Consider the following 20240-nt stretch of genomic DNA (forward strand, 5'->3'; position numbering starts at 1 on the left):
CACACACTCACACTGAGACACACACACTCACACCTCCACACTCACCTCCACCCTCACACACACCTCCACCCACACCTATACACACACACACACACTCACACCTAGACACACACACTCACACCTGCACATTCACACCTCCACACACACACCCTCCACATCCTCACTTCATGGGGAAACAAATGACTAACATGGGAGTAGTCTGTACAATAACATCTTTATTTTTAAGTAAAGCCATATGTTGATTTTATTTTTTCCCTACTTTCCCAAAATCACATCTTTCTTCTTGAAGGATGTATCATTTCAAAGCAGCCATGTGTTTCAGATTGAAGATGAAAGTGGTGCCGAGGCCTGTGTTGTTTACAGGCTGCTGCACTGTGCTGCCTCTAGAGAGCCCCGCCCCTCCAGCCTTGTCATGACACGCTTATCTCTTTAAATCTCCCTACACCTCCCACGCTGCACACTCTACCTGAATCTCTTCACCAACCCACACAGCGTCAGACAGTTGATAGACAGGGCAAGCAGGCAGAATACATGCCCTCCAGGAAGTGTTTTTACTCTGTTAGTGAGGAGGCCCAGCCCTCCTCTTCTGCCTTCATGCTCACGGCAGGCACCAGCCCTGGGCCGCTGCGGTCCTGCAGCTTGTCGCTTGCAGTGTGGGCAGAGAGCAGGAAGGCAGAGAGACAGGGCAGAGAGCAGTAGGGCAGAGAGCAGTAGGGCAGAGAGCAGTAGGGCAGAGAGCAGTAGGGCAGAGAGCAGTAGGGCAGAGAGACAGAGCAGAGAGCAGTAGGGCAGAGAGACAGGGTAGAGAGAAGTAGGGCAGAGAGACAGGGTAGAGAGCAGTAGGGCAGAGAGACAGGGTAGAGAGCAGTAGGGCAGAGAGACAGAGCAGAGAGCAGTAGGGCAGAGAGACAGAGCAGAGAGCAGTAGGGCAGAGAGCAGTAGGGCAGAGAGACAGAGCAGAGAGCAGTAGGGCAGAGAGACAGGGTAGAGAGCAGTAGGGCAGAGAGCAGTAGGGCAGAGAGACAGAGCAGAGAGCAGTAGGGCAGAGAGACAGAGCAGAGAGCAGTAGGGCAGAGAGCAGTAGGGCAGAGAGCAGTAGGGCAGAGAGACAGAGCAGAGAGCAGTAGGGCAGAGAGACAGGGTAGAGAGAAGTAGGGCAGAGAGACAGGGTAGAGAGCAGTAGGGCAGAGAGACAGGGTAGAGAGCAGTAGGGCAGAGAGACAGGGTAGAGAGCAGTAGGGCAGAGAGACAGGGTAGAGAGCAGTAGGGCAGAGAGACAGAGCAGAGAGCAGTAGGGCAGAGAGACAGAGCAGAGAGCAGTAGGGCAGAGAGACAGAGCAGAGAGCAGTAGGGCAGAGAGACAGAGTAGAGAGCAGTAGGGCAGAGAGACAGGTTAGAGAGCAGTAGGGCAGAGAGACAGGTTAGAGAGCAGTAGGGCAGAGAGACAGAGCAGAGAGCAGTAGGGCAGAGAGACAGAGTAGAGAGCAGTAGGGCAGAGAGACAGAGCAGAGAGCAGTAGGGCAGAGAGCAGTAGGGCAGAGAGACAGGTTAGAGAGCAGTAGGGCAGAGAGACAGGGTAGAGAGAAGTAGGGCAGAGAGACAGGGTAGAGAGCAGTAGGGCAGAGAGACAGGGTAGAGAGCAGTAGGGCAGAGAGACAGGGTAGAGAGCAGTAGGGCAGAGAGACAGAGCAGAGAGCAGTAGGGCAGAGAGACAGAGCAGAGAGCAGTAGGGCAGAGAGACAGAGTAGAGAGCAGTAGGGCAGAGAGACAGGTTAGAGAGCAGTAGGGCAGAGAGACAGAGCAGAGAGCAGTAGGGCAGAGAGACAGGTTAGAGAGCAGTAGGGCAGAGAGACAGGGTAGAGAGAAGTAGGGCAGAGAGACAGGGTAGAGAGCAGTAGGGCAGAGAGACAGGGTAGAGAGCAGTAGGGCAGAGAGACAGGGTAGAGAGCAGTAGGGCAGAGAGACAGGGTAGAGAGCAGTAGGGCAGAGAGACAGAGCAGAGAGCAGTAGGGCAGAGAGACAGAGCAGAGAGCAGTAGGGCAGAGAGACAGAGTAGAGAGCAGTAGGGCAGAGAGACAGGTTAGAGAGCAGTAGGGCAGAGAGACAGAGCAGAGAGCAGTAGGGCAGAGAGACAGGTTAGAGAGCAGTAGGGCAGAGAGACAGGGTAGAGAGAAGTAGGGCAGAGAGACAGGGTAGAGAGCAGTAGGGCAGAGAGACAGGGTAGAGAGCAGTAGGGCAGAGAGACAGGGTAGAGAGCAGTAGGGCAGAGAGACAGGGTAGAGAGCAGTAGGGCAGAGAGACAGGGTAGAGAGCAGTAGGGCAGAGAGACAGAGCAGAGAGCAGTAGGGCAGAGAGACAGAGTAGAGAGCAGTAGCATTGTAATGTGTGGTATGGTGGAGGACTATAAATACATAATCATGCAGCATTCCAGCCTGGAGACCTGTGTGTTTTGAGCCACGTCAATAAAGTGACTCCCCCTACCCCCAACGTGCTGTGAAACAGCTCGCAGAGACCCCTCCCCCTAACTCCCAGACCCCCCCCAACTCCCAGACCCCCCCCCTCACTCTCAGACCCCCCCCCCACTCCCAGACCCCCCCCCCCACTCCCAGACCCCCCCCTCACTCTCAGACCCCCCCCACTCCCAGACCCCCCCCACTCCCAGACCCCCCCCACTCCCAGACCCCCCCCTCACTCTCAGACCCCCAGTCACTCTCAGAGCCCCCCCCCTCACTCCCAGACCCCCCCCCCCACTCCCAGACCCCCCCTCACTCCCAGACCCCCCCCCTCACTCCCAGACCCCCCCCTCACTCCCAGACCCCCCCTCACTCCCAGACCCCCCCCCCTCACTCCCAGACCCCCCTCCTCACTCCCAGACCCCCCCCCCCACTCCCAGACCCCCCCTCACTCCCAAACCCCCCCCTCACTCCCAGACCCCCCCCCCTCACTCCCAGACCCCCCCCCTCACTCCCAGACCCTCCCCTCACTCCCAGACCCCCCCCTCACTCCCAGACCCCCCCCCCCTCACTCCCAGACCCCCCCCCCCCATCACTCCCAGACCCGCCCTCCACTCCCAAACCCCCCCCCCCTCACTCCCAGACCCCCCCCCCTTACTCCCAGACCACCCCTCACTCCCAAACCCCCCCCCCCCTCACTCCCAAACCCCCCCCCCTCACTCCCAGACCCCCCCCCCCCTCACTCCCAAACCCCCCCCCCCCCTCACTCCCAGACCCCCCCCCCCCTTACTCCCAGACCACCCCTCACTCCCAAACCCCCCCCCCCCTCACTCCCAGACCCCCCCCCTCACTCCCAGACCCCCCCCCCCTCACTCCCAGACCCCCCCCCCTCACTCCCAGACCCCCCCCCCCTCACTCCCAGACCCCCCCCCCCCTCACTCCCAGACCCCCCCATCTCTGTTCCATACGAGTTAGGAATGCATATGGCGTATGCTTTTCTCAAACTGTAGCCTTACTCAACACTCAGTGTTGGCTGTGTTAGTTGTTTGGTGCTTGTATTGGTGTACTAAAGTGATACAACATTTGGACGTGAAAGCAAAAATATGACTGTTGTTCATCTCTCTTTATACCCCAGGCAAGCTCAATCAAACATGCAATCGCTATATTTTCTGGAAGGAGAGATCCACATGCTTTCTGTTGAAATGCTTTAATGTGTCAGACTGCCCAGATGTCTCTGTGGAGGAACTATTTCCAGGAGAAGGTAGCTGTCATAGTGAACAAGATAAATAATTTGGTAAGCAGTGCATGTTACTTGTTGTGGTCTGGATAGTTACTCTTTCATCTGTTGTTTGTCAGAGCTTGACAGTGGTGTCCATGAAGATACAAGCGGAACAATCTTGAGAGCTTCTGGTTCTAGAATCCTACCAAAACTCCAGCCTGACAGCAACTCACCCGGAACGCCCCAGGATACCGACAGCGCAGCCGACAGTCCGAGCAGTGGAGGAAAGGCCGCTCCCTCCCCCCTCCCTCCCTCAACTCCTCTCCTGTGAGGGGCAGCATTGGAGGGCTGTCTGCAGGGGACGCTCTCCTCCTCAACTCCTCCACTCTGTCACTGCTGCAGAAGCCCCCTGAAAACCCACACCAGGGTGGAGATGTGTCAGATCAGGGTGGAGGTGTGTCAGACCAGGGTGGAGATGTTAAGGTCCCAGGCCAGGGTGGAGATGTTAAGGTCCCAGACCAGGGTGGAGATGTTAAGGTCCCAGGCCAGGGTGAAGATGTTAAGGTCCCAGACCAGGGTGGAGATGTTAAGGTCCCAGGCCAGGGTGAAGATGTTAAGGTCCCAGACCAGGGTGGAGATGTTAAGGTCCCAGGCCAGGGTGAAGATGTTAAGGTCCCAGGCCAGGGTGGAGATGTTAAGGTCCCAGACCAGGGTGGAGATGTTAAGGTCCCAGACCAGGGTGAAGATGTTAAGGTCCCAGACCAGGGTGGAGATGTTAAGGTCCCAGACCAGGGTGAAGATGTTAAGGTCCCAGACCAGGGTGGAGATGTTAAGGTCCCAGACCAGGGTGGAGATGTTAAGGTCCCAGACCAGGGTGGAGATGTTAAGGTCCCAGACCAGGGTGGAGATGTTGAGAACCCACACCAGGATGGTAACATCTCCACCCAAGCCTCAGCATTGCACATGTCACACAAGCCAACAAACTGGAGCCCTGAGGAGACAACCATGACCAGCGCCAGCAGGGCGACCACACCAATGATGACATCAGGATCAACAACAACTACAGCATTATCAGCGACTGTGCCAACAACCACCACGACTACTGCAATTCAACAACCTACTACAGCAACAATGCCAACATCACCAATAACTTCATCAACATCATCAACAACTTCATCAACAACATCATCAACAACAACATCATCAACAACAACATCATCATTAACAACAACATCTGCTGCCTCTGGGCCTCTAGAAACGGAACACAAGCCATCGACCTCTGAGCCCCCTGGCCCTGGAGCGACCTCCAACCTTCCATCCTCCTCCTCCACTGCGGCTGGATCCAAGATCGCTGACGTGGAGGGGAACAGGGGGGGCATCATGGACGTGGCTGGGAGCCCTCTGACCAAACAGCTGGTGGACACCAGCTCCCTATTGGCTGTCCTGCTTTTTGGCCTCCTCTTCTTCCTGGTTACGGTTGTCATGTTTGTGACTCAGGCCTATGAGAGTTACCGCAGGAAGGACTACACACAGGTGGACTATCTGATCAACGGCATGTACTCAGACTCAGGGGTGTGATGGGCCAGACTGGCCACAGTTTACTTTTGCCAACATGCTTTGAGTTATTGAACTTTTTTTTATTTAGTATTTTCTTAAAGCACATGGTTCTGTTGTTACACATGTTGTCAGAGTATCATTCCACCCCCCCCCCCCCCAGGGATGGTTGAGGGGACATGGTTCATAAAGTTAACAGTTAAAACTGTTTTGATTGTCAGAGTTGCGCCAGTCTTTATTTTAGACGTTTCTGTCTTAAGGTTCTTCCCACCAAATGCACACAGAGATTGACTTACGAGGCCCAAACTGTAACAAGCTGTACCCAGCTGTGAGCCTTATTCAGACCAACGATCTTCTACAGGTCGAGGTCTGTACCTCCAGGCCTGAGGAGATTTCTGTGTTTGTGCTTCTGTTTCCAACCATCCAGCAGTGTGTTCATACTGCTAACTGCTAATCTGAACCCTGCATGTGTCTTAAAGGGGCTTTCACTTTAAACAACAAATTGAAATTAAATAGTTTAATAGTGCATAACAATGAGTAGTTGCTGGGTATAACCTGGATAGTTCTGTCTGTAACCCCCATGAACGTTAATAGTGGTGTTTGCTCACACGTTACACTGTTTGTGGGTTGCAGAAAGTACATTAACTTTGTACCCACCCACCTACTATGTTTTATGTATGATCCAAAAATGTTATAGATTTTGAGGAAGGTTTTTCTTTAAGTTTCTCAGCATGGTTTTTCCAGATACATTCCAGAGGGAATGAATGTTATCTGGTCTTAGATTTCTATGCAGTTGATACTTCCACATGTCTGCCCCATAGGAGAATGGCCAAAGACTGTTGTCATCAGTTCATTTCCTCTCCTCATGTCACTTTGGGTTGCTTTGTAAATTGGGTTGAAAAGGTAGAGCTTAATAGTTTGCTTTGTTTACATTCGGCTTGTGTCCACCTGTATGGTTCTTACAGTCCAGTGTCGACCGTAGTTGTAATGAGCAGCTAGTCTGTGATGGTGAAGGGAAACCATGTTGTCTTTTTTCCTTGACCCGAGTCGTTTGTTTGCCTCTACTCTCAATTTTTTCTGGATGCCAAAACTATCACTGTACCTATGTACTAACTGAACACTGTAGCACAAAAGCACATGAACGCCATTGAGCCAAGGGAATTGTTTAGCCATTATGAATGAACTCCATTCCACGACAGCGAGGATAGAGCTCAGAGACCAAAGGAGACACCTTGAAGGCTTTTACAGCTCTGTCGAGGCCGAGTGTGAAGGTCTGCTGAATGTGATATGTGCCAACTGAAGTCCTTACTAATGCACTTGTGAAGAAGGATGTTATTTGCAGTAACAAATTGAGAAATAAAGGTGGTGAAAGAAGGATGTTACTTCCATCCTTTTTTGCCAAGTATTTCGACCAGTGTCAACAATCTGTGGACGATCTCTAAATCGAGTATAATATGTGGAGCATCATAGCAGCAGTTGTGTATAATATAGTAAAGTATACTTTATTAAAGTCAAGCATTAGTTATGTGTATCAGATGGATGCTATGAGCAGTGTGAGTAATCTGTGTCATGTTGACAGTTCTAGATAAGTTGACCTCAACACCTACAGCTCCGCAAAGGGCCTTGAGAACCCTCAAATATAAACTTGTTTCCCAGAAATGTTTATTAGTGCTGCACATCTGCCAGACCGGCTGTAATCAAGGTGGTAAACAAAACCACATCTGTAGACCTCTAATTGTTTCCTGGGAAACATGAATACCGCAGCCAGCGTGTGTGTTTGGGAAAAGTAATGAATGATTACATTTACATTGTCATTTAGCAGACGCTCTTATCCAGATTAATTGGCAGAAGATTAAAATAACTATAATGGGGTGTGTGTTGGTGGTCCGACACTGCCTCAACCCTCACCCAGGACAGCTGTGCTCATGTTAAGGAACACTACCAGAATCCAGGGCTCCTACTGAGCCCTAATTTGTTGTGGTATTTATTTTTTATTTTCCAAGCTGTTACAAAATGCCACAAAGCATGGTCCAGACTATGTCCTCTCAGCTGTGAGAAGGGTGGATCTTTCTTCACGAAGAACATCCGAGAGCCACGGGCAGGAGGGAGAAGACGCTGCAGGCCTGATTGACAGGGGACAGAGAGTCAAGAGACGCTGTTAATGTGGATATCAGGGTGTTGGTGGCAGTGTTGGTGGGGTCCTTCATCCTTCACTTGAGTGAAGGATGTGTGTACTTTTGCCATCTCTGGCTATTCTACATCATACTAACCCATAGTCAACAAATGTATTTATATTCTATAGCATACCCTATCGACAGAATATATGAATAATGTATTCAATACTGAAGTCTATTTAACAAATACATTAATAATATATTCAATACTAGACCCTGTTTCACTTAACTATTGTTCACTAACTAAGTGGATCTGAGTTTTATTGACTGAACTCAGCTAAAGGATAACATTCTGTTGGAAGTGTTGGCAAGTGAATGTGAGTTGTTTGATTGTATAAGGCCACACCAGCAGCAGCTGGGTTTAACCCTTGGAGTGTGTAGGCCTTAACTAATGAGTATGAATGCTAACCTCGATAAGTATCACTTCCTCCTTAAATCCTTTTCTGCTCACATCACTGGTGCTAAACCCCACTACTTCCTGAACAAAATTAACTCAAACCCTCACAAACCTTTCTCTACCTTCTACACCCTTCTTAACCCACCTCCCCCGCCCCCCCTCCTCCCTGACAGCAGACAACTTCTCCTTCTTTGAGAATAAAATTGCTGATATTAGCAGTCAGTTCCCTGAACCCACCTATCCTACCCACTCACCCTCCATGACTGAACCATCTAAATGTCTGAACTCATTCTCTCCCTTGAGATCTCTGACCTCATCCTCTCGCATCGCCCCACCTCCTGTCCTCTTGATCCAGTCTCCTCTCTTCCAAACCATCTCATTAACATGTATTCATTTAGCAGACGCTTTTATCCCAAGCGACTTCCAAGAGAGAGCTTTACAAAGTGCATTGGTCACTGATAATAACAACAAGATAGCCTCAAAAACATTGCGGGTAGCCAAAACATGAAGCACATTTGTGAACAACCAAAATAAGTGCCAAAGGGAAGACCCATAAGAGCATGCAGTTATACAAGTTACAAATTAAAACAACATGAACCTCAAAAGTGCAAGACTGTACCTGTAGAAAAACAATCAACAGTAAAATATTTCACAGCGAGTACAAGAGTTACCTTAGTTATAACTAACCTACAAGAGCAACAATCTCTCAATAAGAGTCATCGTGATCCTGGAGGAAACTAACATCAGGTCCAGCCAAGCATTCCTAAGTTCTGTTGTACTCCCGGAACAAGTGCGTCTTGAGCCTTTTCTTGAAGGTGGGGTGACAGTCGTAGTCCCTGATGGAGGTGGCGAGCTGGTTCCACCATTGGGGGGCCAGGCAGGAGAAGAGTTTGTTTGGGATCGGGAGGTCTTGAGCGGTGGGACCACCAGGCGGTTGTCAGAAGAAGACTGTAGGTGACGGGTGAGGGCGTAAGGCTGCAGGAGAGACTTGATGTAGTCGGGTGCAGTCCCGTTCACTGCTCGGAAGGTCAGTACCAAGGTCTTGAATCTGATGCGGGCCGTGATGGGTAGCCAGTGGAGGGAGATGACGAGTGGGGTAACATGGGAGCATCTAGGTAGATTGTAGACCAGGCGGGCCGCAGTGTTCTGAATCCTCTGAAAAGGGCGGACCACGCATGCTGGGAGACCAGCGAGTTGTAGTAGTCCAACTTTGAGAAGACAAGTGCTTGCACTAGCAGCTGGGTTGAATGCTTAGACAGGTATCTCCTGATCTTCCGGATGTTGTAGAGAGTGAATCTACACGACCGGGAGACTGCAGCAATGTGGGCTGTGAGGGAGAGCTCGTCATCCATGGTAACCCCGAGGTTCCTGGCAGAGGATGAAGGGGTCACCGTCGCAGATCCCAGGGTGATTGAGAGATCGTGAGAGATGGAGAGTTTGGCCGGGATGATGGGAAGTTCTGTTTTGGCGAGGTTCAACTGGAGGTGGTGCTTGGTCACCCAGGCGGAGATGTCTGCGAGGCAGGCCTGGATTCTAGCTGAGATCCCCGGGTCAGTCGGGGGGAACGACAGTATAGCTGCGTGTCGTCAGCATAGCAGTGGTAGGAGAAGCCTTCAAGAAAAGGCTAAAGATGCACTTGGATCAGATGTTAGCTTATTTCCTCCAGGAACACAATGTCAATTATTCAGGGACGTGTTTGCTCTTGTCGGTTAGTTGTAACTGATTTAACTACTTGTACTCACTGTGAATTATATTATTGTTGCTTGCTTTCCTCCAGGTACACTCTATCACTCTCGAGGATCATGTTGTTTAATTGAAATTTCTTTAACTACATGCTCTTCTGGTTCTGCCCATTGGCACTTACTTGCTTTTTCACAATGTATGCTTCATGTTTTGGCTACCCGCAATGTTTGGGGCTATCTCGCTGTTTATGAACTTTTTGTAAAGCTCTCTCTTGGAAGTAGCTTTGGATAAAAGCGTCTGCTAAATGAATACATGTAAATGTAAGTAGAAGTACAGATACTCATGTTTAAAAATACTCGCTAGTACTGACTACATCTTTTCACTCAAGTTAAAGTAAACTATAGTGGCTCTGACATATGCTAAAGTAAAAAGTAGTCATTACTACTACCTGTTTTAGTGGCATGCTGGTAACAACATAATTACAATGTAACAACTGTGTAATAACAACATAATAACAATGTAAGTGTAAAAATAAAATACAAAATAAATCAACATTATAGTATAACCGTATAATAATAATATAATAACTGTGAAATCGCAGTGAAATCACAGTGCAATAACAACATAACACTAACGACAGTGTTATGACAACATAACACTGTAACAACAGTGTTATGACAACAACAATGTAACATTTACATTTATTCATTTAGCAGACGCTTTTATCCAAAGCGACTTCCAAGAGAGAGCTTTACAAAAGAGCATAGGTCACTGATCATAACAACGAGATAGTCCCAAACATTGCAAGCAGCCAAAACATGAAGCATACATTGTGAAAAAGCTAAACAAGTGCCAAAAGGGAAGACCCATAAGAGCATGTAGTTATACAAGTTACAAATAAAACAACATGAACCACAAAAGTGCAGGACTGTACCTGTAAAAGAACAATCAACAGTAAAATATTACACAGCAAGTACAAGACTTAACTTCGTTATATCTAACCTACAATAGCAACAAGTCACTCAATAAGAGTCATAGTGATCCTGGAGGAAACTAACAAGTCCAGCCAAGCATTCTTAAGTGCCGCTGTACTCCCGGAACAAGTGCGTCTTGAGCCTTTTCTTGAAGGTGGGGAGACAGTCAGTGTCCCTGATGGAGGTGGGGAGCTGGTTCCACCATTGGGGCGCCAGGCAGGAGAAGAGTAACAACAGTGTTATAACAACATAACACTAAAGACAGTGTAAAGACAGTGTAACAAATGTGTCATGACAGCGTAACATCCTTCACTCAAGTAGAAGTACAGATAATCATGTTTAAAAAGACTGTAGTAAAGTACTGATAGCAGAAAAATCTACTTAAGTACAGTAACAAACTGTTACTTCCCATCACTGAGAATAGCAGTATATTGCATAGGGTTTAGTATGCTTAATATAAATGTATTCATTGAATATGGTGTAGTATATAGTATATAGAATGGTAGTATATTAGTTGACTAGGGTGCAGTATTGAATATAATACAGTATATTAGTTGTAAATATGGTAGAATAGATCCTTAGTAAACAGGTGAGTAAGTGTGGTAATAAAGTGTTCTGTACCTTGTTACTAACAACCTACACCAGACCTGGGTACTACATCAGCCCCAACAACAGCTCTGGCTTGTTGCCAGTGAAGAGGAGATAGGAGAGGCAGATGGAATTCACATTCTTCACGCCACAGTAATATGCCCCGTCAGGAGGGGGTTGGGGTTAGCTATAAGCCTTGTGACATGATGCCTGCTGCAAACCTGTTGTTGGTAGAGAATCCATCCCAGGTGGAAGTGGTTACAGAGCAGAGGGGGATATTTGTTACTCTGATACATGAGTCTATCACCACTAAGCCCCGTATTTATAAGCAGCAGAGCGCAAGGGGGGGCAGGTCTGTTTCATTTGTGAGGAGGTGGGGATGGATGAAACAGAGAGCCGAGGGGTAGAGCGTACAGGTGGTTGTAAAGGCATGTTTCATTAGGGCATACTTCTTTGGGCTGGAGCCTGGTCACTCACGCAGACACATGTGCTTCCACTTTCCCTCCTTCAGAGCTCAAGCCAACTTGAGCAGACTCAGTATTTATTCAGAGAAGAGCAATTTCTCTCTCCATGTCTCCTTTCTATCCATGTCTCTCTCTCTCCTCCCTTTCTCTCCATGTCTTTCTCTCGCAATGTCTCTCTCCATGTCTCTCTTTCTCCTCCCTCTCTCTCTCCTCCCTCTCTCTCCATGTCTCTCTCTCCTCCCTCTCTCTCTCCTCCCTCTCTCTCTCCTCTTTCTCTCTCTCCTCCCTCTCTCTCCATGTCTCTCTCTCCTCCCTCTCTCTCTTTCTCTCTCTACTCTCTCTCTTTCCATGTCTCTCTCCTTCCCCTCTCTCTCCGCCCTCTCTCTCCATGTGTCTCTCTCTTCTCCCTCTCTCTCCATGTCTCTCTTTCCATGTCTCTCTCCTCCCCCTCTCTCTCCTCCCTCTCTCTCCATGTGTCTCTCTCTTCTCCCTCTCTCTCCATGTCTCTCTTTCCATGTCTCTCTCTCCTCCATCTCTCTTTTCCCTCTCTCTCCATGTCTCTCTTCTTCCTCTCTCTCCATGTCTCTCTTTCCATGTCTCTCTCTCCTCCCTCTCTCTTTCCCCTCTCTCTCCATGTCTTTTTCTTCTCCCTCTCTCTCACTGCCAGGCCTATCCTAAAAGAATGAAAAGAAAAGGATTTCTTATTGTTATCTTTTCTGTTCTTGTTGTAATTGTGTGTACTTTGCCAAAAACAAAATTAAGATACATATAGTGACATTAAGGCTTTTGGTCAAGTGGCTTCTCATTATTTGGCCTTATAGGATCAGATGTATCTTGTTGGATACGCCATCTAGTATCCAACTATTTATTTTCTTATCTTTTCAAATCACCACAGGGTAAAGGAGGTTAGTTCTTGGTGTTCGACTACTTGGAGTCTGGTCCTGGTAAATAGTGTCTCGCTAAGGTTAGAAGGTTTGGTTTGTTCACCTTCTAGTTTCCCACATTCAGATTGTGAGGCCCCGGGCTAACACAGTTTACGTTATAAAGAACAACGTGATTGCCTCATAACAAGTCGGAAGAAATTAATGCATCAATCATTCTTTATGTTATTGAGACAACTGTAGGGTTAGAACACAACATATAACTGTATCGCAAAATATTTACCCTTAGTGGCAATGGGCTGAAATATTAACACACAGATGTGCACAGAAAGGTCTTTTACGTCTGTGTGGTGACGTCATGCAGTTTCCGCTGTCATTCCCCTTCGTTCCTCTCCGCTAGCAGGGCAGAGTGGAGCAGAGGCGCCTCAACTAAAGTATCGTCCGAGAGACCCGCACGGATTCATAACTTTCTTTAGCACAAATATCCCGAATAATGGAGTCGGAATTATGGAATTAAAGTCGAGAGCACTTGCAATGGGTGATTTAATCGCGGGATTACTTCTGTTCGGTAGTTTGCTCTCTGTAGTTGATGGTAAGTATGCTGCTTTAGTTTTGCTCGTATGATCCGAACGAAGGTGGCAAAGTTCTAACATGGTTAGAACATGGACTCTGAAAAACATTACGGGAATTGAACACTAGACTATGTTATGCCATAGCTTTAGGCATACATATTTCCTGTATTGTAGCTTATTGGGGAACATTTTTCTTCAAATTGTATGCAGAAGTAGTCAATTTGGAGCCTTTCGTTATAAATTAAAGGCTAGGCTATAACCCGTGGCACAAACGCATATCCCAAATTTCAATCCAAGCCGATAGTCTACACTGTGACGTGTGCAATATCAATTTATGAATAGCCTACGCCCTGCTATATTTTTACTGAAGATTTTTCAAGACAGTTTATTACCTGGCGCGGGGCGACTTAAAAGTTTGCGTTTTTAAGCATTTTGTTTGTTCGGAGGCCTTAACACACGGCGATCGATCTCCGGTGTCGGGTGCCCGAAGACCTTTTTAGCCTACTTAAAAAATAACGTTGATCTTAAATAGTAGATTGTAGTCTAGATGAAAATCTCATAAACAAACAACGTGTGTTCAATGTGTAAACATTCTCTTTTTCCCCACACATAAATAATTATTTAAAAGACGCCTAAGTGAAGCAAATACAAAGGTGCAAAATATTGCAGTCTGATAATAGCCTAAATATGTAGGTTTTGGATGCAGCTATTGTGCCCCACTGTACCCTCTGCATCAGTAGAGTCCAGTAAAACAACTATGCACCTACTGTGGTGTTTTTGTACTGTAGGAATGGACTTTCCTCTGTTCAAAGTGTCAGTGTGTGGACTGTGTCCCATGCCAGATAGCAATAAGTTACGTTTTCAGTTTTGGTGGATTTCCTGGTAATTTCTATAGATTTTTTTATTTTGTCCGTTTTCTTCTGTTTTTGTCTTTTCAGTTGCTGATAATACTCTAATGGTTCCCCTCTAAATCCAGTGTTGGAGTTTGTTTTCCATTTTTATGTTAATAGTAAGTAGGGCCTAATAAGTAGTTAACTATGGGTCCAGCAGTCTTGTTTTACATTGACAAACTTTTAACAAGTTTGACTGGGCATATATGATTACACATACTTTCCTAGTTCATTTTATGATCAATAAGTCTTAGTTATTTTGAGTTGTATTTGTGATTCCCAGAGTGATAAAATAACCAGTTTTCCATTTTAGAATTTATGCTGTTCATGCTTAAATACCTTTGTCCACCGTGTGTGTGGAGGAAGCGGAAGGCTTAGTTGTCCGCTGAGAGGAGCTGGGAGGAGCTGGGAGGAGCTGGGAGGAGATGGGAGGAGCTGAGAGGAGCTGGGAGTGAGCATGGCTCTACAGGCATGTCGAGAGGGGGTGCAAGGATTTAGCACACTTCACACTCACACTAAAACACTGAATCAACAGTCAGACTACAGGCCTAAGCTGGAAGTGTGTGTCCAACAAATATTGATCCTTTTCATTGATGCTTTCCTGTAAATTGCTTTACTTAGTACAGGCTACCTAAAGACTCCCAGCTCTTGAGAAGGGTACAGTTATTGGGCTTCAGTCCTGCTGATGTTGCTTGAACAACTTTTCACATGTACAGCCGTGAGGGTCGAGCGAAGGTGTGGATGTCATCTCTCTCTCTCTCTCTCTCTCTCTCTCTCTCTCTCTCTCTCTCTCTCTCTCTCTCTCTCTCTCTCTCTCTCTCTCTCTTCCTATCTCTTAGGAATTTTGCTGTGGCAGGAAGGTGCATACCTTAAATATAATAATCATAAATAAGTAGTTTGGGGCTAAAAAATGTAGAATAAAAAAATACATTAAATAGCTATAATATACAAATACAAATAGGGCAATGTAGTGCAATGTGGCAAGGTGTCTTGTGCAGATAGTGATAAGTGGTAAAGTCAGTGTGAGAGAAGAAACTGTTTTTGTGGCTTGAGATTTTGGTTCTGATGGACCGCAGCCTTCTGCCAGAGAGGAGTATCTGAAACAGAGTGTCTCCAGGGTGGGAGGAGTTGGCCACAATCTTCCTTGCTCGCCTCAGGGTCCTCAAGGTGGGCAGGTCCTCGAGAATAGGCAGATCACCTTCTCAGCAGCGCGGATAATACGCTGCAGTCTGCTCTTGTCCTTGGCAGTGGCAGCAGCGTACCAGATGTTGATGGAGGTGAGGATGGACTCAATGATGGCTGTGTAGAAGTGCACCATCATTGTCTTTGGCAGGTTGAATTTCTTCAGCTGCCGTAGGAAGTACATCCTCTTGTTATGCTTTCTTGGTGAGGGAGCTGATGTTCAGGTCCCGCTTGAGGTCCTGGGAGAGGATAGTGTCCAGGAAGCGGAAGGACTCCACCATCTTGACTGGGGAGTTGCACAGGGTGATATGGTTGAGTGGGGCTGTGTTCTTCTTGAAGTCCATAACCATCTCTACTGTATAGTTATGTAATACCTGTAGTCAGCACCAGTCAGGGCTGTTTGGGAGAGAGCTGGCACCTGTAGTCAGCACTAGTCAGAGCTGTTTGGGAGAGAGCTGGCACCTGTAGTCAGCACTAGTCAGGGCTGTTTGGGAGAGAGCTGGCATTAGAGGTCAGAGGGGGAGACAGACACCGCCCCCCTTCAGATTTGATGAAGATTGCGATGTCATACAGGACATGAGCCTGTCACCAAGCTGATGTCAGACCATCACACGGGCAGTTTAATCCCTGATGTGATGTATCCACTGGGGGTGAGGTGTCAAAAATCCTCCCTGGTGGGGCTAACTCTAGTGACACTCTCTCTCTCTCTCTCTCTGTCTTTTTCTGTCTCTCTCCTGCTCTCTATCTCTCCGTCAGTTTACTGCATCTCTTTCTGCTTCACAACGAAAGCTTGTGTGTCTACCTTTTTTGGAAGAAATGGTATTGTTGTATTGCAAGCATTTAATTGTGATTATGTCTCTTACTTTTACTCTTACCCGCAAACACACTGTTTTTACACAAGGTAGTGTTTGTATTCCATCAGTATAATATGCTGGACTAGTATCTCAGGGCCTGCCCTCATGTGGCCTCATGGCAGCATTCCTATAGTTTCCTGTGGCTGAAGGCGGTTATACAGTTCCCTTTGTGCTAGTCTGCTGTGTAGGTCACATCTCTCTTCTTACACACCTGTCCCGAAGCCAGGGACACAGCTAGACTGGGACACAATCTGGACACAGCCTGGAAGCTGTCTGGACACAGTCTGGACACAGTCTGGAAGCAGTCTGGACACAGTCTGGACACAGTCTGGACACAGTCTGGAAGCAGTCTGGACACAGCCTGGAAGAAGCCTGGACACAGTCTTGAAGCAGCCTGGAAAGCAGCCTGGATACAGTCTGGACACAATCCTGAAGCAGCTTGGACACAACCTGGACACAGCCTGGACACAGCCTGGAAGCAGCCTGGAAGAAGCCTGGACACAGCCTGGACACAGTCTGGACACAGTCTGGACACAGCCTGGACACAGTCTTGAAGAAGCCTGGAAAGCAGCCTGGAGACAGTCTGGATACAGTCTGGACACAATCTGGAAGCAGCCTGGACACAACCTGGACACAGCCTGGACACAGTCTTGAAGCAGCCTGTAAGCAGCCTGGATACAGCCCGGACACAGTCTGGACACAACCTGGACACAACCTGGACGCAGTCTGGATGTAGTCTGGATGCAGCCTGGACACAGTCTGTTCTTTATATTCCATGAGTCTTCTGTGCATATTCTGATGTAATGCTATGAATTGTCATCTGTGTGGCTTATGAAAGGGTTACGCAGCACTCCAACCAGACACATATTGATCCCTATCACACAGTTATATGCCCTTTGTTTGTACAGGGACTAGGATCCCCTGCTGGCTGTCAGCATGTTGGACACACTGTGGGGGGCGGGGGAGGGAATCTGTGTGATTTATGGAGTAGCAGCACTCTAACGTTATCTCTTTTCACGTACCTCGCAGACTCCATCCTAGCGGCTGCGGAGAGCCAGGTTTAGCGCACAGGCCTGAACATGCGGTTCATATGGCTCTAACACACCTGTCCTGAAGCAGACAGGAAGTTGTCCTGAGGAGCAGTGAGAGCTGGGCTCTGGTTGGATGATGGCTTTGATTGAATGATGGCTCTGATTGGATGATGGCTTTGATGATGGATGAGTTCTCTGATTGGATGAGGTCTCTGATTGGGAGACAGCAGATGTGGCTTTGAAGTCCAGCTTGTGCAATAGACAGACAATTATGCAACATGCACATGGAGAGCAAGACACACTGGCCCTCTGCCTCATCACGTGGCACAGCCGTGTGCCTATAACATTTATATTAATTTATTCAAGTGCTTCAATCCAATGCCACATAATTTATATACATACATTTACATTTAGTCATTTAGCAGACGCTCTTATGCAGCGCGACTTACAGTAAGTACAGGGACATACCCCCTGAGGCAAGTAGGGTGAAGTGCCTTGCCCAAGGACACAACGTCATTTGGCACGGCCCGGGAATCAAACCGGAACTTTCTGATTAATAGCTCGATTACCTAACTGGTCAGCCATCTGACCCACACAAAAATTACAGCAGGAATACAAGGACCAGAAGTTCACAGGGCGGTAGTCCAGGCAGGAGCGGTGCTGAACTATGACTTCTCCTCCAGGATCTCCTCTGCTGCTGTTTGCTAACCGGCAGGACGTCAGGCTGGTGGACGCCGGGGGGCTGAGGGCAGAGTCCTCCGTGGTGGTCAGCAGCCTGGAGGACGCAGCAGCTGTGGACTTCCTGTACGCAGAGGGACTCATCTTCTGGACGGACGTGAGCGAGGAAGCCATCAAACAGACGTACTACAACCAGTCCACCAGAGGTAAGCAGTTCTGTGGTTCTAGAACTTCTTAAGTCTGACTAGTTGACTGTTGCTTATCTTAGCCATAAATCATTCAAGAGTGACATAATCATGAGTGACATAGTCATAATCTAATTTAACATGTATTGTACTAAATTGATTTGACCATTTATTGCAATGGAAATAGGTTTGTGTTTAGCAGTTTTGTCTAAGGGTGAGCTCCCTGCCAAGGAGCTTGGCTAGCATAACACATTTAGTCATTTACATTTACATTTAGTTATGTACATGTACATACAAATGTACATACACATGTACATACACTAACAAGGCAGGGAGCATAGGATTTAAGATCCTGTGGGGAACAGGAATAATTTGTAACTGAAAGCAGACTTCAGTCAAAAGGCTTCACAGAGCATAACAACATCCTGTAGTGTCAGCACAGAAGACAGTATTGAGGAGGTGGGATGGTGGAGGGAGGCAGCAGTTGCACAATATGCAGGTATACAGCATGATGTGTGAACATGTGTGTCTGGTTCTGTAAATGTATTCAGGAGGGGAAGCCTGGACCTTCATCAGCAGTTCAGGAGATAAACAAGGTTTTCCTAGAAGGGAACCAATGTATAGATGTGCTGCTGTGAGACCCTCCTGTGCTTCTTGTCTCCAGCAGGGAAGGACGGTCTGGGTGCGGGTCAGACCGTGGTGGTGGCTGGACTGGACTCCCCGGACGGCCTGGCATGTGATTGGCTGGGCCGTAAACTCTACTGGACTGACTCTGAGACCAACCGAATCGAGGTGGCCAATCTGGACGGGACATCCCGGAAGGTTCTGTTCTGGATGGACCTTGACCAGCCCAGAGCCATTGCCCTGAACCCCGCCCAGCGGTGAGTCCCTCCTCACCCCTGACTCCTGAACCCTGCCCACCAGTGATCCACCCAGACACACTCCCTCCTCAGCCTGTGTAGCGAAAGATAACCAGTCTGTTTAGAGAGAGAGAGAACCAGTCTGTGTAGAGAGAGATAACCAGTCATTTTAGAGAGATAACCAGTCTGTGTAGAGAGAGATAGGGTAGGTGTAGGACTGGGTTATAGCTGGGGTAGGTCTATGACTGGGTTATAGCTGGGGTAGGTGTAGGACTGGGTTATAGCTGGGGTAGGTGTATGACTGGGTTATAGCTGGGATAGGTGTATGACTGGGTTATAGCTGGGGTAGGTGTAGGACTGGGTTATAGCTGGGGTAGGTGTATGACTGGGTTATAGCTGGGGTAGGTGTAGGATTGGGGTAGGGCTGGGGTAGGTGTAGGACTGGGGTAGGGCTGGGGTAGGTGTAGGACAGGGATAAGGCTAGGGTAGGTGTAGGACTGGGGTAGGTGTAAGACTGGGGTAGGTGCAGGACAGGGGAAGGGCTGGGGTAGGTGCAGGACTGGGGTAGGGCTGGGGTAGGTGCAGGACAGGGGTAGGGCTGGGGTAGGTGTAGGACAGGGATAAGGCTAGGGTAGGTGTAGGACTGGGGTAGGTGTAGGACTGGGGTAGGTGTAGGACTGGGGTAGGTGCAGGACAGGGGAAGGGCTGGGGTAGGTGCAGGACTGGGGTAGGGCTGGGGTAGGTGCAGGACAGGGGTAGGGCTGGGGTAGGTGTAGGACTGAGTTATAGCTGGGTTAGGTGTAGGACATGGGTAGGGCTGGGGTAGGTGTAGGACAGGGGTAGGGCTGGGGTAGGTGCAGGACTGGGGTAGGGCTGGGGTAGGTGCAGGACAGGGGTAGGGCTGGGGTAGGTGTAGGACAGGGGTAGGGCTGGGGTAGGTGTAGGACTGGGGTAGGGCTGGGGTAGGTGTAGGACATGGGTAGGGCTGGGGTAGGTGCAGGACTGGGGTAGGGCTGGGGTAGGTGCAGGACAGGGGTAGGGCTGGGGTAGGTGTAGGACAGGGGTAGGGCTGGGGTAGGTGTAGGACTGGGGTAGGGCTGGGGTAGGTGTAGGGCTGGGGTAGGTGTAGGACAGGGGTAGGGCTGGTGTAGGTGCAGGACAGGGGAAGGGCTGGGGTAGGTGTAGGACAGGGGTAGGGCTTGGGTAGGTATAGGACAGGGGTAGGGCTTGGGTAGGCGTAGGACTGGGGTAGTGGTGGGGTAGGACTGAGTGTGGCATCTGCCTCTTTGTCCTTGCCTTATCTTCCCTGGCCCGTTAGAGTCTAATTCCCCCACCATTGTTCATTTTCCACTTTGTTCCTGCAGTAACTGAATTCTAATAGAGGGAGAGGGGGAGGGGTTAGACAGAGAGGGAGGGGGAGAGAGAGTGTGAGAGAGAAAGAGCGTGCAAGAATAGGGGAACCTCTTAATTGTGAAATGACATGACATGAAATACTGTGCAACAATTGGCAAACAATATTGAGCTGCTCTGGGGGTAGAGCTCCCTCCTCACCCCTCCTCCCCCTCTATACCCTCCTCACCCCTCCTCTCCCGACACACCCT

The 20240-nt window shown here is 48.6% G+C and overlaps 2 protein-coding genes across 4 annotated transcripts in view; both read left to right on the plus strand.

Annotated features, from left to right (window-relative positions):
• Nucleotides 1-3894: 3894 nt before the first annotated feature.
• Nucleotides 3895-6635, plus strand: c14h11orf24 (chromosome 14 C11orf24 homolog; the record flags this gene model as incomplete). The annotated part of the gene is made up of 1 exon (XM_084671693.1): nt 3895-6635. A coding segment is annotated over one exon (1356 nt), but the record flags the coding sequence as incomplete, so codon positions are not given.
• Nucleotides 6636-12801: 6166 nt separating this feature from the next.
• lrp5 (low density lipoprotein receptor-related protein 5) overlaps nt 12802-20240 on the plus strand; it is a 59041-nt gene continuing 51602 nt past the window's right edge. For 2 of the 3 annotated variants that reach the window (XM_084672707.1, XM_084672709.1), the window contains exons 1-3: nt 12802-12979; nt 17600-17800; nt 18444-18660. In XM_084672707.1, the coding sequence (XP_084528833.1) occupies nt 12895-12979; nt 17600-17800; nt 18444-18660 (503 nt within the window). In that variant the 5' untranslated portion in view covers nt 12802-12894. The remainder of the gene's footprint in view (nt 12980-17599; nt 17801-18443; nt 18661-20240) is intronic. The other variant, XM_084672708.1, reaches the window with a different exon arrangement.

The sequence above is a fragment of the Hypomesus nipponensis genome, chromosome 14, assembly GCF_054491055.1.
Source record: "Hypomesus nipponensis isolate SF chromosome 14, ASM5449105v1, whole genome shotgun sequence".
Taxonomy (NCBI): Eukaryota; Metazoa; Chordata; class Actinopteri; order Osmeriformes; family Osmeridae; genus Hypomesus; species Hypomesus nipponensis.